At 36.2% G+C, this 20,793-nt stretch overlaps 3 protein-coding genes across 7 annotated transcripts in view; 2 read left to right on the top strand and 1 right to left on the bottom strand.

The window, feature by feature from the left end:
• Positions 1-7,133, top strand: part of LOC306887185 (TP53-binding protein 1-like) — a 24,372-nt gene extending 17,239 nt beyond the window's left edge. For all 4 annotated transcript variants that reach the window (XM_079444752.1, XM_079444751.1, XM_079444754.1 and 1 more), the window contains 7 exons: positions 3,046-3,237; positions 3,931-4,113; positions 4,671-4,859; positions 5,398-5,492; positions 5,582-5,778; positions 6,576-6,712; positions 6,825-7,133. In XM_079444752.1, the coding sequence (XP_079300878.1) occupies positions 3,046-3,237; positions 3,931-4,113; positions 4,671-4,859; positions 5,398-5,492; positions 5,582-5,778; positions 6,576-6,712; positions 6,825-7,006 (1,175 nt within the window). In that variant the 3' untranslated portion in view covers positions 7,007-7,133. The remainder of the gene's footprint in view (positions 1-3,045; positions 3,238-3,930; positions 4,114-4,670; positions 4,860-5,397; positions 5,493-5,581; positions 5,779-6,575; positions 6,713-6,824) is intronic.
• On the bottom strand, positions 7,111-16,239 carry tubgcp4 (tubulin gamma complex component 4). 2 transcript variants are annotated; one of them, XM_079444789.1, is made up of 19 exons: positions 16,068-16,239; positions 15,456-15,543; positions 14,935-15,063; positions 14,739-14,861; positions 14,589-14,642; positions 13,458-13,514; positions 13,281-13,360; positions 12,974-13,175; positions 11,886-12,051; positions 11,687-11,811; positions 9,519-9,569; positions 9,345-9,450; positions 9,152-9,259; positions 8,920-9,064; positions 8,654-8,831; positions 8,430-8,564; positions 8,231-8,347; positions 7,461-7,600; positions 7,111-7,388 (listed from the first exon to the last, which is right to left on the bottom strand). In XM_079444789.1, the coding sequence occupies exons 2-19, from the start codon at positions 15,531-15,533 to the stop codon at positions 7,376-7,378; spliced, it is 2,007 nt and encodes a 668-aa protein (XP_079300915.1). In that variant the 5' UTR covers positions 15,534-15,543; positions 16,068-16,239; the 3' UTR covers positions 7,111-7,375. The 2 variants fall into 2 exon arrangements, with proteins under 2 accessions (XP_079300915.1, XP_079300914.1); XM_079444788.1 differs by lacking the exon at positions 16,068-16,239 and having other exon boundaries at positions 15,456-15,670.
• LOC306887223 (protein CDKN2AIP homolog A-like) lies at positions 15,647-20,793 on the top strand. Its single transcript, XM_079444809.1, has 4 exons — positions 15,647-15,777; positions 16,239-16,485; positions 18,627-18,748; positions 19,276-20,793. The coding sequence occupies exons 2-4, from the start codon at positions 16,241-16,243 to the stop codon at positions 19,845-19,847; spliced, it is 939 nt and encodes a 312-aa protein (XP_079300935.1). The 5' UTR covers positions 15,647-15,777; positions 16,239-16,240; the 3' UTR covers positions 19,848-20,793.

The raw sequence follows: 20,793 nt of genomic DNA, 5'->3' as shown, positions 1-20,793 counted from the left end.
GTGTTGTACATGATTCAACTCCTCCTATAAAATAGCATTTTACTAATGAAGAAAAACAGACTGAATGTGTGAAAGACGTGACAACATTTATAGGATGCACTGCACTCAGTTGCCAAGTGATGCTTATGGTCCATGATATTGGTACAGATTCTGTGTAACGAACAATTCTTTGTGACTGTATATTTCAAGTTGTAAAAGACATTTAATTCACACTTTAAGTGAACCTTAGTCCCCCGGTCGACCTGATCATCTACAAGATGGATTAAAATGCTGATAAAGCCTAGAAAAGATAAGACATAAACACATGACAAAATGATTGAAATGTTAAAATAGGGGGGAAAAATAAAATGATAATAATAAAATAAACCACTTTTATTCTGTGGCACCTAAAAAAATAATTTGGCGCCTAAGTTTTTCTTTTATAGGAGCCAATGGCTCCTTACTCGATTTTTTTGTCTGGAGCCCTGTCATGTAATCAGTATTGTGAATCATATTGAATCATCAGTTGAGTGAATCGTTACATCCCTAAACATCACAGAACCATTACCTGTCTGTCTGTCTGTCTGTCTGTCTATATATCATTCTTTCTGTCTGGTGTCTGTTATTCTATCTTTGTCTATTTACAGGTGCATCTCAAAAAATTTGAATATCGTGAAAAAGTTCATTATTTTTTGTAACTTATTTCAAAAAGTGAAACTTTCATATATTCTAGATTCATTACATGTAAAGTAAAACATTATAAAGAAAGTTTTTTTGTTTTAATTTTGATGATTAGAGCTTACAGTTTATGAAAGTCAAAAATCCAGTATCTTAAAATATTAGAATATTTCCTAAGATCAATCAAAAAAGGGATTTGCAAAACAGAAAAGTTCAAGTTCTTTAAAGTATGTTCATTCACGCACTCAATACTTGGCAAATTACTTGCTCCTAGCACAAATTCCAGCATCAGTGAGGTGTGGCATGGAAGCGATCAGCCTGTGGCTCTGCTGAGGCACTATTGAGCCTTCAGCTCGTCTGTATTGTTGGATCCACTGTTTTTCATCTTTCTCTTGAAAATATCCCATAAATTCCATATGGGGTTCAGGTCAGGCATGTTGGCTGACCAATCAAGCACAGTAATATCATGGTCAGCAAACCACTTGGAAGTGGTTTTGGTACTGTGGGCAGGTGCCAAAGTCCTGCTGGAAAAGGAAATCAGCATCTCCATAAAGCTTGTCAGCAGATGGAAGTACTCAAATATCCTGTTAGACGGCTTTGGACTTGATAAAACACAATGGACCAACACCAGCAGACGTCATGGCTCCCCAAATCATCACTGACTGTGGAAACTTCACACTGGACTTCAAGCAACTTGGATTCTGTGCCTCTCCAGTCTTCCTCCAGACACCAGACCTTGATTTCCAAATTAAATGCAAAATGTACTTTTATCTGAAAAGAGGACTTTGGACCACTGAGCAACAGTCCTGTTATTTTTCTCCACAGCCCAGGTAAGATGCTTCTGACGTTTCTGTTTCAGAAGTGGCTTGGTAGCTCTTTCCTAAAGACGTCTGAGCGTGGTGACTCTTGATGCACTGACTCCAGCTTCATTCCACTCCTTGTGAAGCTCTCTCAAGTGTTTGAATCGGTTTTGCTTGACAGTATTCTCAAGCTTGCGGTCATCCCTGTTGCTTGTGCACCTTTTTCTACCCAAATTCTTCCTTCCAGTCAACTTTGCATTTAATATGCTTTGATACAGCACTCTGTGAACAGCCACACCTTTCAGTAATGACCCTCTGTGACTTACCCTCTTTGTGGAGGGCGTCAATGTTCGTCTTCTGGATAATTGCCAAGTCAGCAGTCTTCCCCATTTTTGTGGTTTCAAAGAACAAGAGATACCCGGAATTTATACTGTAGGGATGGTCATTAAATGAAACTCAAATGTAAATATTCTAATAGTTTGAGATACTGGATTTTTGACTTTCATGAGCTGTAAGCTCTAATCACCAAAATTAAAACAAAAAAAAAACCTTTTTAAATGTTTTACTTTACATGTAATGAATCTAAAATATATGAAAGTTTCAATTTTTGAAATAAGTTACAAGAAAAAAATGAACTTTTTCACGATATTTTAATTTGAGATGCACCTGTATGTCTGTCTGTCTTTGTGTATGTATCTTTTTTTTTATGTTAGCCTGTCTCTGCCTATATATCTTGCTGTCTGTCTTTCTAATGTTCTATTATAGGTGTATATCTCTTGCCTGTCTGTGTATGTATACCTTTCTGCCTGTTTGTCTTGTCTATATATATCTTTCTGTCTGTTTTTGTTTGTTTATATACCTTTCTGTCTGTCATTCTATGTATTTTTGTCTGTCTGCCTGTTGTTCAGTCCACCTTTGCCTATCTTTATATGTATCTGGCTGTCTATTGTTCTATCTACCTTTGCATAATCCATGATGACCTTGAACTACAAAACCAGTCATAAGGGTCAATTTTTAAAAAAAATTGAGATTTATACATCATCTGAAAGAATATTTATACATCATCTGAATAAATAAGCTTTCCAATGATGTATGGTTTGTTGGGATAGGACAATATTTGGCCGAGATACAACTATTTGAGAATCTGGAATCTGAGGGTGCAAAAAATATCAAAATATTGAGAAAATGACCTTTAAAGTTGTCCAAATGAAGTTCTTAGCTATGCATATTACTAATCAAAAATTAAGTTTTGATATATTTACAGTAGGAAATTTACAAAATATCTTCATGGAACATGATCTTTACTTAATATCCTAATGATTTTTGGCATAAAAGAAAAATCAATAGTTTTGACCCATACAATGTATTTTTGGCTATTGCTACAAATATACCCCAGCGACTTAAGACATGTTTTGTGCTCCAGGGTCACATATGACGTTTTTACTGTTATGGTCTAATGATTATTTAGTTATTTTGTGTCAAAAATCAGAAATAAAAAAATGAGTAAGGAACATTTAAACAGGAATTAATTTTGGCAAAAAACTATAATGCGGGGGGGAAAAACTGATTCTGTGTCTCTGGTGTTCAGGTGTGGTGAAGGGTCATAAGACTCAAGGCTCCGAGTTCCTTTACTGTGTGGAGAAAGATGGTCAGAGTAATTGGTACAGCAGAACGTCTGTGATTCTCAGCATGGAGCAAGGCAACCGCTTGAGGGAGCAGTTTGGACTGGGACCCTATGAACCATCTACACCCCAAACCATGGCCTCTGATATCAGCCTAGGTGAGTCTTCAGTTGACCAGTGAAAGTGGAAACAAGGCAAACTATGGAAACAAACATCTATATTTTAATTAAACTTAATGGGGTCCTGCTTTTTCACTTTTTGAATTTTAGTCAGTGTAGCGTGTATGTTTGGGCATAAAAAAGATCTACAAAGTTACAAACCTCAAAGTCCACAAAGTTATAAAAAAATCGGCTTTTCAAGAACTACAATGAACGACTCGTTTGGGCTGCAGCATTGTTTTCCGGGTGTTGTGATATCACAAAGTGGTCAATTAGAAGATCATTAAAATAGATCCTGCCTACGGAAATTCGAATGGTTGGGGGTGGGGAGGGGCGAGCTCGTGGTTAGAAAGCTACAAATTTAAATTCTTTGCCACTAGATGCCGCGGTAAAATAGCTGTTTCCCCGGTAAGGGCTGTAAACAAAGCGGCACTAATCGGACCAATCACCGCAGATTAGTGTCATGCAAAGGAGGGGTTTGGAAAAATTAATCGTTAAAATTATTAAAAATAATATTTTGGGGCATTTTTGGAACAACAGAGTAATTAATGACAGAATTTAAATTTTTGGGTAAAATGTTTTTTTAATGGTGTAAAGAATCTACCAGTAGAGGCTAACATGCTTCTTTGTCACACAAGTTTAAATGGCACTAGTTTTGTCACAGTTTGCATCACTGTGTTATTTTGTCCTCAGATAACCTGGTAGAAGGAAAGCGGAGACGCCGAGGAAACTCCAGTGGAGCAGGCACCCCGACACGCAGCTCCAGCAACAGCCCAAGAAACCCAGGGCCTTCTGGGAAACGAAAGCTCATCAGTGGTGCGGAGGATGAGAGGACTCCTGCAAAGAGAGGACGCAGGGGGGGAGGGGCCAGAGTGGGTACGGTGCCCCTTGCTGACAGACTTTATTAATTCAACACTATGGACCAAAGCATTTGCTCAATTTTAGAAGGATGTTTTATCATATGCCTGATTTTGACTAATTTGGTATTTTATAGTTCTGGGCTTTTAACAACATTTTATTAATTTTAGTTGCTATGAAATTATGTTTTGGGTTTATCTGTGAGTGTTTTTTTAAAATGAACTCTGACATATGAACGATAAACACAATGAGTGCCTTTCTCCCCAGTGTTTCAAATGTTGTATGTAACTGTATGATTTTACAATATAAAACATCTGATAAACTAAACAAATAAATACTGCTTTTGATACAACTAAATGCAGTGCAGATCTCCAGCTCTAAACAGCAACTGGTATGTGGCATGACGTGCTTTTTCTTTTGTTTGGGTGAGCACTCAACAGATGGGAGTGGTGCCTGTGTTTAATTCCTCACAGTTCCTTATACTTTATGGGCTCTTTGGGACACAACCAGTCTTTGATTCAAAATAGTGTTTATAGTTATGCCATACTTATTTTCTTTTTGTTTCATTTGAACAGGACAGCGTATTGCTGCTTGCAACACGTCTGGGAGTGGAGCAGACCTGCCCCCTGACCCCAATGACCTGGTGGCAACACATGGACCTCTGCCGGAAAACTCCTCTCTCTTTATGGGGTTTGTTTTCATGCTCACAGCATCCTCTGAAAACGACAGAGACTCCAACCACCAGCCCAGTGATGAGGATGATGGTGAGGGGTAGAACAAAATAAACACTACTCATACGAAGCAATAATTTTAAGGCAGCTAAATTGCTGTTTATGTTTTGTGGAATGTGAAAAAAATGGTGTAATTATTTAGTAATACTCTTATTTAGCAAGGATACATTTAATAGATCAAAAGCGACAGTAAAGACATTTATAACATTGCAAAAGATTTCCATTTCAAATAAATGCTGTTCTTTTGAATTTTATGTTCTTCAATGAGTCCTGAAAAAATGTTTTCACAAAAATATTAAGCAACTGTTTTTAACATTAATATTAAGAAATAATGTCACTGAACACTGGAGTAACTGCTGGTAAAAATTCAGCTTTGCATCACAGGAATAAATTACATTTTAAATTGTATTAAAATACAGGATAGTTATTTCAAATTGTAATATTTGTTTGCAATTCTTTTTCCTTTTTTTTTATTAAAAAGTATAAATAATTGCACCCTTTGGAAAGCACAAGACTTGGAAGTGTGTAATGTTTGTATGTGACTTCTAAAATGCTAATTCTCTCTCGTTAGAGTATGTTCAGAGAGCGCCATACAACAAACATTATACAGAGAGACAGCTAGAGGCAGGAGGAGGAATGATCCTGCTCGACTTTAATGAAGAACAGGTGAGCTCCCTTCTGTCCTGCAAGAGTTGTACAGCATACTTTTTGCTGTGCGCGCATGTTTTATGTATGTGCGTTTTCTGCATCGTCAGTGTAAAGCAGCCTATCAGAGCTTGCTGATCGCCGACCAGCACTGCCGGACCAGGAAGTACCTGCTGTGTGTGGCAGGTGGAGTTCCCTGTGTATCTCAGATGTGGGTGAGGGACTGCTGCCAGGAGAAGAAGCTGCTCAACTACAGGAACTACCTACTTCCTGCCGGTCTGGGGCGAGAGGGACACATTGTGGAGTGGTAAGAGCTTCTCTTGTTTTGACATGATTAATTTTCTCATCTAATATTAAGAGAAAAAAAAGTCAGATCCAGTCTTTACGACTGACTGTCTGTCAGTAAGCAATCCATTTGTATGTAGTAAACATCCAGTGTATCTACACTAGTTGCTGTATTAATGAGTTCAGCCTCTGCATGATACCAGGAGACTTGAGAGAGTAACTCATAGTGGAAAGAGAGTACTGAAAACTGAACATTTTTAGAACCGACTCAAGCCTGTACTGTTTTTTTTTAATACGTTTTTGAACTGCTGTCAACATTAAATAAAAATGGAATGTTACATGATTGTAAATAAGTGAATTCATACAGTGCTGTAGACACTACTGCCATTTCACTGGTCATGTCTCAAATAATGAGGAGGAAAAAAATAACCTAATTTGACTGTTCAGATCAAATCGCATTTCCAAAAATCTAATTTGATTAAATTACAAACCACCTTCCTGTAGATTTAAAAACTTAGATCAGAAATCCCCCCCAACTCTTTGTTTTAAGTAATTATTAAAAATTCAAATTAATCTTATGCTGTTATTAATACAAGTATTTATTTACTTTTATATTGTACTGAGAGTGTGAGAAGGCAGTTACAAAAACTGCATTATTATTATTACATATAGAATTGATTTGGATTGTAATTGAGACTACAAACAACAGAACAAGTTTGAGTTGAATACAACAACAAAAAACATTTTTACTGCCTGTCTGAAGTCTTGGAAGCTTGAGTTCTCTTTTTTTTGAATACATATTTTTTCCTCTGTCCTAAGGCATCCTCGCTGTAACCCTTTCAAAGCCCTGAAGGTGGTGCTCATATCTGAAGATCGTGTGGATTTATGGACCTCTTTGCTTTCCATGGGTGGTGCAGCAAAAGTTCATCACCATAAAGAAAACGAAGACCTTTCTGGTGGGTAATAATGCACTTAGTTCAATGGAAAAACATATAGAGCTAGCGCAAATAACTGGTGACAAAGTGAATCGAAAACCATGTGGAATAATGTGATGTGAATTTTTGACAGACATTCCAAACGTGAAGTTTGACCTGGCAGTGACATCATCTGCATGTCCATCTGAGGAACTGAAACGTGTGACCCCGGACATGCCTGTTGTCTCTCTCGAGTGGCTGATTCAGAGCTTGATCTGTGGAAAGTGCCTCAGCTATGACAGCAACTCTGAATTCTGTCACAACCCTTCCACATAAAACCATCATTCGTCTGGTGTCTTCTCACGTGTCTTTTAAACGTCCTCTGTGTTTTAGTGCATGCATTTTACTGTACATAGTTTTTATTAAATAAAAAAACAATTGTGATTCAGACTTGTCTGTTTTATTTCATAATGGTATTTACAAATTTTAAGTGTTCATGTTGAAGGAATAGATTTACTTCTCTAAAATGGCTTGGTTTAAGAGATAAGAGTGCAGAAAAAGCAGGACACAAATTGTGGCAATGACAAGAGTCCCGTCTTACAATAATTTAAATATACAAATCAACACTTTTATTGTATTAGGCATGCTTCAATAAGTTGAAATGCACCATTGTGTGACTTTTGCCTCAGATCTTCAGGCGCTGCATTATAGCCCAAAACTGTAGGATAACAACATGAGTTCCATTTTTACATGAATCAGCTCAATAATACACAGCATTACTCATGCCTACCTTCCCAGCGTGCCTCCTGCCTGTGTGTAGTATTTGTTGTAGTCGAGTCGTAACAGCAGCTGTGCCAAGTCAGAGTTTATCTGGTGGTTACGCACACTGGAAAGAATCTTGAAGAGCAGGAATGACTGACGACTAAAACCCTGAGAAGTAATACACACACATAAAAAAAAAAAAATCATACTTTGGTAAATCTTGAGATAAAAAGCTGACCTTTTTGCTTGACACCTTATAATTATGTACTAACATAAAAAGTCTTGATTTTAAAATTATTCTATTTATGGAAGCCCATTTCATATCAGAATACTTTGTAAATCATAACTATTACATAAAACTATATTTTGATTTTTTTATGTCATAATTATGATTTAATGCCATAATTTACGACTTTAGTATCTTAATTTCAACTGCCATGGATTGACAGACATTAACAGTCGTATCTCAAATTCAACCTGCTTGTAATAATTTTGACTTTAGTATCTCCTAATTTCAAAAAGTCATACATGACTTCTCATAATATTGGCTTTTAAAGCATAATTATGACTGTCATAATTGACTTTACTTAGTTGGTCAGTTTTTACTTTCATAATGAACTCATAATTCAAAATTGTGTCATGATAATGACTCAATTTTATGTCTTAATCATAACTTTTTATGTATGAAGTTTGATTTACCAAAACATGACACCCCCCCCATGAGGCAGAAATGGGCTTCCATAAATACAATCTTGCATTTGGTTTAATTCCGAAATCAGTTCACACAAGCAAAGCTACCTTCACAAGAATATCCAGCTGGGCTGCTCCTCTTTCATCCAGAGGCCCGAGATTCTGACTGACCAAGGAACAAAAGTTGTGACAGAGGTCCAGGATCTCATTCAAACAGTGAAACACCTGAGAAAGAAGCAAGATTCAACCAAAAGCAGAACATAGCCTGGGCTACTGACATAAAGAGAGGTTTGTTATGGACACTCACAGGCTTGAGCAGAATGAAAGACTGTGCAAGGAGATTGCTGAGGAAATGGTCATGGGCCAATCGAATGCTCTCAAAGTCTCGTGTGGCGTTGATCTGTTGTAAGAGCTGCGAAAACTGGGACTCCAGAACATCCACCTGAAGAGCAATAGAGGAAACGCATAAAATATATTCAGTGTGTAGTATGCAAATTGAGAGGCAGCCAAATAGATGATTTAAGTTGTAACCTGAAGGTAATACTGAAGGTTGTCCACTAGGAAGGTCATGTGGTTGCGGAGTCTCCATTTAACAGCATCCGTCTGGTTTGATTTGAGATGTTTGCGCTGCATCTGCAAGGCCCAGCAGTGCTGCAGCTCAGACTGGACTCGACGCACACTCAGCAGGTAACGGAACACTACGTTATACCTAAATCAAGAAAGGGTTCACTTCGAATAAGCTGCTTTGCTGGTGTTCATACTGTTTATTAAATTGCCAATATAAAACAATGACCTACTTCTCCAACACAGCAGGAGTGAAAAGAATATGCAGGGGCCATTGAACCTTGTAAGCCAATCCCAGCGCTGCCCAACCAGTAGGAGGAGCCTCACGAGGAGAAGTCTCCTGTGGTGGAGTGGTGCCCTCTCGATTCCCAGAAGCCTCTGCAAGCATAATTATCCAATTCTATGAAGTATTCAATAAGTGGAAAAGGTTGGTGAAGGATAAAAATGCTATTCAGCATGCAACACCTTTGCTTTCTTTCCCTTGGTAGTCTATGGTGAGATGCAGGAGGGGCAAAAGATTATCATCGTCTAGCAGCACTTTATGAGCTGCTTGCTGAAATGCCACATTGACATCTGAAACAAATGGAGCAAATTCAGAGAGATTATGAAGAGGAAAGAAGAATTTGAAAAGGATTTGAAGAGAAAAGTCTCTTAATACCATGTTCAGTAACGGCAGATGGTGGAGTTTTCAGCATATGTTGAGCAAGGTCAATGAAGACCTGGTACAGTTCACCTCGCCCCAACAAGTAGAAGTCCTTTATGATCTAAAACAACAACGAAACATTCATTGTGAAAGCAAAAGCATGTCATCAACAAACTGCTCTTTATTTACCTTCAGCTGCCCCAAAAGATCAGATTCTTCAACCATCAAAGTCCATAAGTGCTGCAGGAAAAAAAAAAAAACACAAACACCATTGCATCTAGACTTCTGGTTGTGCTGTTAGTGTGGGCGAATCTCATGAAAACATGCACATATTTTAGCTTGAAAAAAAAGTATATATATTTCCATAAAAAAATCCTCTACTTTTACATTTTTTCCTTGATCTTTTTGAGATTTTATAAATTTCCATGGGCTTTCCAGTAGTGAAATCAGAATACTATTTATTCCTGACATTTCCACATTTTCCATGATTGTGGAAGCCCTGCCATTGATCTTATCTTTTAAATTCTCATTACCAATATAATACAAGACACTATTTCACAACATTTTAAATGGTTTCTGTTAACACTTTACAATAATGATCCATATGCTCACATTAAACATTAAAGCATTTATTAATATTTGTTCATGTTAATTTAATCAATTATTAAGTATGGAAAAAAAACTATAGAAGTCAGTGGCTACCATGAACTGTTTGGTTACCAACATTCTTCAAAATATCTTCTTTTGTGTTCAACAGAGGAAAGAAACTCATACAGGGGGCTGTTCCATAAACCAAGATTAGAGTATAAGCCAGGCTTATTTCGGTTAGTCAGGCTTATTTTTGGTAGATTCGGTTTCATAAATCAAACTTAAAAAAGTTCAAACTCAGTTACCCTGGCAACTTATGCTGGCAAACTAACCTCGTCTGGAGCAGGCTAACTGTCAGGCTAAGCTGAGCTCCTCTAACTCTGACCAATAGGAACGCATCCATATTACCACTGACTCTCTCACATACAGTCAGTTTAATTTATTATCGGTCCAAAAATAAAAGTATACAGAAAATACACCTTAAATAATCCAATAAATAAAAAATAGGCTACAACCAACTGTATTTAATGTATTGTGCCGAAAATGTAGGCGAATGACATTTTAACATAGTTGCTACTTGTGCATGCAGTTGATCAGCAGTTTCTAGTATATATGACAGCTGTACCTTTTATGGTTATTAGAACATTAAAACATTACAATCTAAAATGGCTCTTTAAAGCATTAAAGCATAAAAACACAATCAAAAGTTAAAATCACTGAATTAAAAATGTAAATTTATAATAGAAATCAGAGTACATTTTAACTGATAAGAGGAACACACATTTAACTCATTTGAGCTAGTGATTAACAGTTGCTGCTATCATAAAAATACACTTATATGTAGTAAAATTCTGTGTCACATTTAATGTCCAACAACAAATATTTTAGCAGAATGTATATTTTATTCAGAATTCTTGCGCTAGTATTCTATTCTGCTCTGTCTGTGTAGCGCGCATGCGCGCCGCAGCGCTCGTTCTCTCGCATAAGCCCCGCCCACTCCTGACAGCTAAATGGATATATTTGCATGGCTTTCTGACATTTACAGATGTAAAAAATATACTTGTGACGTATCAGTTATGCACCGAGGAAAACACAATGTTTCAAATGCGTTAAACAGCACAAATATTCGCTGTTTGCTATGGTGGATCGATTTGATCCATGATCGACATTAAGGGCTGCTTCAGAATAAGCGTGTACGTCACATTATCCTGACTCACTGAACCTGGATAGCATTAGTCAGATTGCGTGAACTTGAATTGTCGTTTATGGAACCGCTTTAGTCCCGATTGATTTGTTAGGTTAGTTCAAGTCAGGTTTTGGACTTTAATCCCCGCTTTTCTTAGCGTCTTTTATGGAATAGCCCCCAGGTTTGGAAGTGGAGGGGTTAGGTTTTTGGGTGAACTATCCCTTTAATACATTATTAAAATCATACGTTTAATCTATTAATATTGTTCAATGAATCTGAGCTATCAAGACCTAACAGTGAACAGTTCTATTTTTTACAAACTAATGTTAACAAAGATTCATAAACGCTGTAAATAAATAAATACTAATGTTAACTAATGGGACCTTTTTGTAAAGTGTCTTTTTTTTTAAATTTCACATTACAGTAATATGAATAGGGGACACAATAGGGGATCTTATTCATGAAAATAATTTTACAATGTCAAAAATCTTAATGGCTTCATCTTTTCAAAAATGACCCATACATGTTTGAGACATGTTTCGTGGGATTCACCTTTGAATACCAATTGAGTTACAGGACAAACCTCAGCAACGGTGCTCCGAATGCCATCCACAAGATTCTCAAAGTCCACCAGACTAAAGAGAGGCTGCTGTTTGAGTCTGTGGAGCTCTGCTGCAAACATGTCCTCCTGGTGCTTCAGTATAGACCCTGAGCAACCACATGAGGGCAGCGTTACAAAACAAAACCATCACAACACACCTAAACAATGCTCTTCCACTCACCAGCTCGGGATGGGCTCTGGTTGTGATTTTCAAACATTTGCACCGACTCCCCAACAAAGAGGATTTTTTCAGCTACTCGAACAGGTATGTATGAGGGAAGCATCTCCACACGCAAGGAGAACTGCTGCAGGGATGGAGCGAGCATGTTCTCTTCCTCAATCAGTCTCTATAGAGGAACAGTAACCAACAGAAGACAATTTAAACCTAGAAAATGGATACATTATGATAATAATTCAGCCAGTAACGGAAGTAACCTGCCAAATTTCAATGAATGTACAAGCAGACAGAGTTTGGCTGTTTATCATTCTCTGGTATGTGACTACACCATTCCGCTTTCTCCATTGATGGCCATTCAAAGGCAGCTGTGTATTTATTTACTTTTTTTATGTAGTTATTTTGCATTCAGAAAAAGTATGGTGATGAATTTATGGAATATATAATGTTAATTATAGTTGTTTTGTTATTATGTGTTTTGCTGTTTTTTTTTTTGTAAAACATTATTAAAGAAAACTAAATATAAATATAAAGTAAAATATATAAAATTACATTGCTGAGATAAAAACTGATCATTATAGTAGAAGTTTTGCTACAGACCTATTTATTTTTGGAGGCATTCTGAAAGTGTAAATTGGTTTTATTTCATATATTTTTAGGCCTTGAAAACTTCAGCATTTATAATGAACTTTAAACAAATCAGCAATATTTTGCATCCAGAAAAAGTTTGTTGATGAATTTATGAAGTTAGATTATGGTTGTATAATTTACAGGGTTTTTGTAGAGATAAAAAAAAAATGAAATAAAATGATAATATGTATTTATTTCTAAAAAAAAAAAAAAAAAAAAAAGATAAAATCCATCGTTGTGTTACAGCCATTGAAAATATTCACAGGGCAAGTGAAAAATTTAAACTACTGGGCTGGTTGAAAAATAAATAAATAAATAAATTAAAAAAACTTTATTGTTGAGCCTTGGACCTCCTTGTTTACATATACACATACACATTTATACATTAAGAGACTAAGAAATCACTCCAGACACAAGATCCAGCCTGCCCTGAAACACCGAACTTTAGATATTTAGTTGCTCACCAAATCCTGGAGCTCACGGAGCTGTTTCCCACTCAGCCCTCCGATACCCAGGTCCTCCTCCTCTTCCTCCTGTGCAGCTGTGGCTCCGCCCGCGCTGGGGCCTTGCTTGACAAAGAACTCCTCACTCTGATCCAGCAGCAACCCATACAGCATCCACGCAGCCAGCTGCTTATACATCACGCCATGGCAGACTGCAAGAATCCTGCAAAACAGACACTACCATTAGAGCAGCAAAAATAGAATTCTGTGTCTTACGTTCGACCGCCATGTGTATTAGTGGTTTTTAGTTGGGTTTTTGAGAGCTCACTTCTCTAAGGCCATCCTGACAGGAGGCAGTCCTCCACAGCTGTGCTTGTACACAGTCTCTAGGATCTGGCAGCCATGAATCTGTTGACACAAGAAAGTTTCAGAAAGGTTATTATTTTCAACCATGCACTCTTCTAATCATTTACTGCAAACCAGTGGCACCCGTCAAGCTACTGACCTTCTGAGACTTGATCGTCTCCACAACAACCATCACAGAGGGGAAGAGAAGCTGAAACTAAACAACAGAATAAACTGCAAGTTAGTCATATACAGAATATGCATACATATGAAAAATCTGAGACTTACACTGCCATTTAAAAGTTTGGGATCAGTAAAGATTTGTAATGTTCAAATAAGTTTCTTATGCTCATAAAGGCTATATATTATTGCAATTTAAAACAACAGTTTTCTATTTTAATATACTTTAAAATATAATTTATTCCTGTGATCAAAGCTGAATTTTAAGCATCATTACTTAAGTCTTCAGTGTCAAATGATCCTTCAAAAATCACTCTAAAATGCCGATTTACAATCAATGTTGGAAACAGTTGTGCTGCTTAATATATTTTGGGACCTGTGATACTTTTTTCAGGATTCTTTTATAAATAAAAAGTTAAAAAAGAACAGTGTTTATTCAAAATAGAAATTGTGTGTTAAAATATACACTACTATTCAAAAGTTTGAGGTCAGTAAATTTTTTTCTTTCTTTTTTCAAAAGAAATTCATATTTTTATTCAGCAAGGATGTGTTAGATGGATAAAAAGTGATAAAGACTTATATAGTTAGAATAGAAAAGATTCTATTTTGAATAAATGCTGTTCTTTTTAACTTTTTATTCATCAAAAAAAAAAAAAAAAAAAATCAAAGAGAAAACGTATTGCAGGTTATTACAATTTAAAATAACCGTTTTTCTATTTTAATATTTTTAAAAACATTTTTTTCCTGTGATGGCAAAGCTGCTCATCATTCCAGTCTTCAGCGAAGTCATAAAAAAATCATTCTAAATTAGAAATCATTATATTATGCTGATTTGGCACTTTAAGAAACATTTCTTATTATTATCAATGTTGAAAACAGTTGAGCTGCTTTACAGTATTTTGGAAACTGTGGTATTTAAAAAATCAAATAAAAATCTTATGTAACATTATAAGTGTGACTTTTGATCAATTTAATGCATTCTTGCTGAATAATAGCATTAATTTCTTAAAAAATGACTGGTCCCAAACTTTTAAACAGTAGGGTAAATAGATCAATTAGATAATTCAGTGGAATGGATGTATAGGTGAAACTTATTAACAGTTTGATTTACCTGTTCCAGCATGTAGTTTACATGAGAAATGGAGAGGTGTGGATCACCAAGAAACTGTAGGGAAAATGTAAAGTTTTTAAATATTTAAAATGTTTACTATAATCTTAGAATTTGGCCATAAAAGCACCACAAGGACTTCAAATGTAAAACCTCTTTTTCAAGGTCCAATAAAGCCTGCCGATAGGGCTGCAGCATAGAGTTGAGCCCGGTGCAGAACGCCCGCAGGTAAATGCCATGAAGCCCAGTCTGACTCGGCTGGCTGGAGCAATGCTCCTGTGAGACATGAAGAAGACTTGATCTGATCACGTCCTTCACACACAATGCATGCAGAATACACTCAGATTACCTGTTGGTGGACATGACCCGTGTGTTGCTCTATGAACTCTGTGAAGCGCACATAGTCAGTGCCCATTTTACAGAGCCGGTTGAGGACACTGGTTTCACTGGGGTGGAGGAACGGAAGGTCCTGGGACACCTGTGATCAGCAACACTTGATTCTCATTATACTGACATACCACCACTAACATAGTACCACAGTATTATTTTCATGGACATGGTGGTTTTTTTTTTTTTTTTGAAAGTATCGGTTTTTGGGCATGCATTTTGGTATGCACCTTTTATGCATTGTTATATCATGGTATTCTCTTAAGTACGTTACCATGTAACTATCACTGCCACAGTAGGGGGTTTTAAAATAAATCTACATATAAATGTATTAATAAAATAAAAATAGTGCATGTTAGATAAACATTATTGTCGTTCTTCCGTACAGCCATAATTGCAATTTATCTAGTCTGTTATACAGGTATACACACAAACATTATTAACGTTAGATGCATCACTGACAGAGTAAATTACACACAATACCTGCAATCCATTGCGTTTATTCCAAGTAAATATCGTCCCAGGATATCCACTCAGGGCCAGCAGCAGCTCATGGATCATTTTATCAGTGCTGTTAGTCAGATAACGTATCCAAATGAAACACACGATCATAAAAATAAAGGTAAGTGCTCATCATGACTATTTTCGCACCGCCAAAACCCCGGTCGCATGTTGATGACGCAGATCCCGAGCGCGACAGCGGAAGTGTTCAGCCTGCTCCACTTCACTCACATTTAATATCATATATTTTATTTTTTACCACATACAGCTGATGAGGACTCATCTACAGAGAAGATATTTAGAGGTAAACAGGACCTACTTTCTCTTAGCCATCTGTTGAGGAGTTTGTGGTGTGTTTTGTTTAATTTGTATGACATATTTTGATTGCACTTATAACGACTGATTGAGCTCAATGAAGTTGAGATTAGAGTTATGTAAATCCCTGCAGGGTGAGCAAAGTGGTCATTTTAATGTAGTACTAAAATGCTTTGGTAATTATAACGTGATAATTTATAGTAATAATCTGTCCGAACTCGAATGAAAACAAGCCTAAATCACTACTGAGAGCGCTAATGTCAAATTAAAATAACTTACATGCTTCTGTTTATGTGTAAACGGGTCAGTCATTAATATCTTGCCTACTGCTGTTGAACTGTTTGTTTGTCTGTCGCTGGGAAACATGCATAGAATTACAGCCCTCAGGCCCCGAAGCTGCGGTGTTATGGGCTTCTCAAACTAACTTTGGGTTGTGTTGCTTGTTTACAGTGATGGCGGCGGAGAGAGGAGGAGATATCGTCTCTGAGTTCCTCAGTCAGAATCCGCATCTGGAGAACTGGCTGCAGTCTTTAAGAGGACCCTGTGAGACAAACAAACAGTGGCATGCTAGAAGAGAGTTTGTCCTGCGCAATATGGAGGTCTTTCCTTCCATCCAACCTGGGATCCCAAGTTCTAGTTTGGACAAACTTCTGTCTCTGTCCATGGTTTGGGCCAACCACGTGTTTTTGGGCTGTCGGTAATTGTCATTTTTGGATTTTTTTTTTTTTTTTTCACAAGCACAAAATGCATTTCTAATTTCAGTTGTTAGTGGGTCAATGAATCTTTTTTTTTTTTTAAGAAATCAATACTTTTATTTAGCAAAAAACGCAAAGTATTTTATAATGTTACAAAATATTTGACAATAAGAGACTTATGAATCTTTCTGACCCCGCAATTTTGAAAGGTAGTGTACAATGCATACTATACTATTGTAGTATCAAAACAAAACAGGGTGCCATATTAAAACCTTGTACTCAGACAAATGAAACTACATTTATGTATCTTATATGTACTAAGCTATGCTTTGATTCAATTTAGCTAACTTTTCTCTTTTTTTCAAAATGTGCTTTTTACCTTACCATCACTTACTTTGCGATCAAGCAATCAAGATGTTTGTAACATTTCAAAACACATTCTCATGTTAGCAGACAGATTACATTTTCATATGTGACCAACAATTTCTCAACAAATTTAAAATATCATAATGAAATATCAAAATATTCATCTGACGATGGTGACGACAACCTGAATCAGATACATTGAATAAATCAATTACTGTATTAAAACAAATACAACAAACAGTGAGTATGTTATTGTTTATAAAGCTATTATTCAAGATTCACATTTAAGTATTTTGATATATCACTGGAACACAAATGATCTCAGAACAGTATGCTGTGCATCTGCTATAGTAACGAGGTAACTTTTGAAAACAGTTATATGAACAAATAAAAAAGTTGTTACCTCTATCCATTTACATTCACCATATCTTAACAAATGATCCAAAAATGATCAGAACACATATTATCAGAATACAAACAAACTGTATTATGACTATATATGTTTTATCTAGTGTTTTGTGTTCCCTCAGCCTCATGTTCCCTGAATCTTATGTTCCCTCAACCCTGACTCTGTTAGAAGTGATGACTGTCAGTCCACAAAAGCAATACATGCTGTCAGGTCACATGTTTAGTATTTACACATTTTTAGAAAAATTAAACACAATTTTATATTTAATATAATTAAAAATGACTTGAAAACCACAAAAATATGATGACTTCACATTGAATATCAACTCATCATCATTGGCCCGTCACCACCATCAGACAATCAGAAAATCGGACAAATTTGACATTTCTTTCACAAAACAAATGGAGTTCATGTAATAGCCATTTAGTTTTCTCTGTATGTTAGAAGCTAATAGAACCTGCTTCAGGAGAATAAAATGATCTAAACATTTCAAATAATTTCCTGGTGTTCACATATGGTTGTGACAGAAAATATTAACATTAGGATTAAAAATATACTAAAACTATCAAACTTGCCAGAGCCTGTCTGACATCGATGAGCTCTGCAGAGGTGGAATGTGGCAAGGGGGTCCTTTAGAGTGACAGCTGCCCCTGATATACACAGATTTGTGTTTACATTTTAATGAATGTCTGACATTGTTGACAAAAACAAACAACTTTGAAATCTTATGAAACACACGTCATTGGAAAACAAACTTGCTTTGATATAAGATATTATTAAGTGTTACTTTTCACAAAACAAGCTCTTTTTCATCATTAAAAAAACATTTCTATGCATTTTATAGCATATGGACGATTGAACCCTTCCCTTCTCTTTTTGATTTAGTGAGAAGGCAATGTGTCATAGATTTTATATAATAATGATACAATTAAATTTAAGGGGATAATTGTGTGAAATAAATTCTATTATTTATCCCTCATAACATTTACAACTGAAAATATATTCATTTTTAAACCTAATAGCAGTTACAGTTGTTGGACATGTCCCATGTCTCAAGAATCAGTATGTGTATGTTTTTTGGAGTCACATAAAATAGAAAATGTAAAGGTCATAAAACTCTCCTGATATCATAAAGATTAAACAAGTACTAGTTTGACACACTCTTTTATTATTTTTGGGGAAAAGCAGTTTTATTTGTTATTAGTATATTAATATTTGAAAAATGTTCATCAAATAATAGTCACACCACATTTCGGATACTTTTTTAATAACTTGGCACATGTTTTAGACTAGATTTTAATTTATTTTTTTAAGATTTTTCCTTTTTTTTACTGAGAACTCTCTTATTTGTCACTGACCCTAATGCAGATATCCACAGCCTGTAATGGACAAGGTAAATGAGATGGCAGAAGGAATCACTGTGACTGAGGCCCCTGTGAGAAAGACTAGAGATGAAATCATGGGGAAAACAAAAAGACCTGCAGCTTCAGGTAAATGTGTGTCATTGAATTAATATATACCGCTGCTCATACATTTGGAGTTGGTAAGCTTTTTAATGCTTTTAAAATAAATATATTCATCAAAAATACAGTAAAAACAGTAATATTGTGGAATATTATTACAATTTAAAATAACTGTTTTCCAGTTGAATATATTTTCAAATGTAATTTATTCCTGTGATGGTAAAACTTAATTTTCAGCAGCCATTACTCCAGTCTTCAGTTTTGCATGATCCTTCAGAAATCATTCTAATAGGCCGACATGCTGCTCAAGAAAACATTTTTTATTATGAATGTTGAAAACGAATGTTGCTGCTTTATATTTTTGTGGAAGCTGTGATATTTTAACAATCTGAATGTTTTCACTTTCACTTTTGATCTGTTTAATGTGTCCTTGCTGAATAAAAGTATTAATTTCTTTCAAATGGGATCTTACTGATCCCAGTATGATTTTATTGTAGTAATAGAGAATGATTTGATCACTGATTTACACTGATCTCTTTAACTATATTTTGTAGCAGTGGAAGCTGATTACCAGAGTAAGAAAGCTAAACCCAGTGATACAGATGTTAAAGCTCATGCGAAGAGTGTTGGGCGTCCAGCTGCCAGTGCTCTGAAATCGGGCCCTCCGCCGGGGGCTCCTGCAGAACACCAGCCCTTTTTTAATCGACTCTATAAGGCAGTTGCTTGGAAGCTTGTGTCTGCTGGTGGCTTTGGCCCAAACCTGGAACACTTTGAAATCTTGCGCAGTTGTGTGGAGTCATGCAAGGCCAGTCTTACCTGTGTGTTTGTTCCACTCAAAGACATTCCTGACCTGCCTACGGGGCGTACCCAGAAAGAAGGACAGGTTTGTGAACTGCGCTGCTGCACCGTCTACATGGGTACGGGCTACGGGCGTGATGAGGTTGCCGCCAGGGCAATGGCCTCCAAAGAAGCACTCAAAGTGTTTCAAGGGCAAAAAGTGACAGTGAAAGTTTGCCGCCGCAGATTCAGAGGACGAGACGCTGACGATTTGGTTCTGCTGGATGAGCAGTCCAGGAGCCAGGTTTTCCCTCCAGCTCTCAGCTACCCCTTTCAGGAAGACCAGTAGAGCTTCATTCTGCCACGATGATATAAAGTTGTAGATTCAGTTGTGGCAACCATGAAGATGTTTTTCACTGCAGTTCCAAAGAGTTTCATTTGTTCAGATTTCAGTTATTCTCATTCAGAATGTCACTATGGGGGAAGACTGCTAGGTTTATAGTTGTTTGTAAAAGTGATTAAGAAAAAAGTAGTTTTGTGCCTTGTAAAATGCTTATGCTGTTGCTTTAGAGTCTTGTTTGTGGTTTTGAGGTTTAGATCTTCATCGATGTTGAACATCCATAACTGTGGTTATAGTTCAGTCCTACCTTCAAAAATGTTTGTGGTTTCAAACGCTGCTATTTTAACTGATAAAATGTCAATAACGTTTATTTCTAAAGCATTACATTGAGAATCTACAGTTGACAGTGGTTGGATTTGTCCATGTCTAATATTTAAAAAGATAATATTCACTAAATAAATCTTGGATTAATACATGAATGATAACACAGTTTTAATGGTTTGACTCAGTTTTGATTGTTAAAAGAAAATATTACAGTAAATAATAGTACAGTAATAATAATACAGTAAAGAGATGGGATCTCAATGTTAGCTACATAACCACTTTCTTGGTCATACACTGTGATGAGGTTTGATAATGTTGTTGCTGTTGTTGTGGACCTTTGGGCAGATTCTTTTGAATGTCAAATAAAACTGCCGTCCATTTCAGACCAGTGTTAAATGTTCAAGCAGAAGCGTATCAGTGAAGTGTAAGTGTTTAGTTAAATGTATCTCAGTCTATGATTCAGAAACTGCTAGCTTTACTTGGTTTAACTGGGGTTATTTTCTGATTTCATAAGAAGATGTGATATGTTCATCTATCCGTACATATTTTTGTTTGGTAGTGACATTTTAGAAATAAAAAATCTTGAATCTCTAGAAATCTCAAACTTGATGGGATGGTTCATAATCAGACA

This window comes from Barbus barbus (genome assembly GCF_936440315.1).
Source record: "Barbus barbus genome assembly, chromosome: 2".
Taxonomy (NCBI): domain Eukaryota; kingdom Metazoa; phylum Chordata; class Actinopteri; order Cypriniformes; family Cyprinidae; genus Barbus; species Barbus barbus.
Note: the sequence above shows the minus strand (reverse complement) of the source record. Positions and strands in the feature narration are given on the sequence as shown.

Bases quoted from the DNA above. Each gene is read 5' to 3' on its own strand.
- LOC306887223 (XM_079444809.1), top strand. From the start codon at position 16,241: ATGGCGGCGGAGAGAGGAGGAGATATCGTCTCTGAGTTCCTCAGTCAG. The intron at 16,486-18,626 runs GTAATTGTCATT...ACCCTAATGCAG, and splicing joins CACGTGTTTTTGGGCTGTCG to ATATCCACAGCCTGTAATGG. The intron at 18,749-19,275 runs GTAAATGTGTGT...TATATTTTGTAG, and splicing joins AAAAAGACCTGCAGCTTCAG to CAGTGGAAGCTGATTACCAG.
- tubgcp4 (XM_079444788.1), bottom strand. From the start codon at position 15,584: ATGATCGTGTGTTTCATTTGGATACGTTATCTGACTAACAGCACTGAT. The intron at 9,260-9,344 runs GTATTAAGAGAC...CATTTGTTTCAG, and splicing joins ATCTGCCGTTACTGAACATG to ATGTCAATGTGGCATTTCAG. The intron at 7,601-8,230 runs GTAGCTTTGCTT...ATTACTTCTCAG, and splicing joins AGCTGGATATTCTTGTGAAG to GGTTTTAGTCGTCAGTCATT.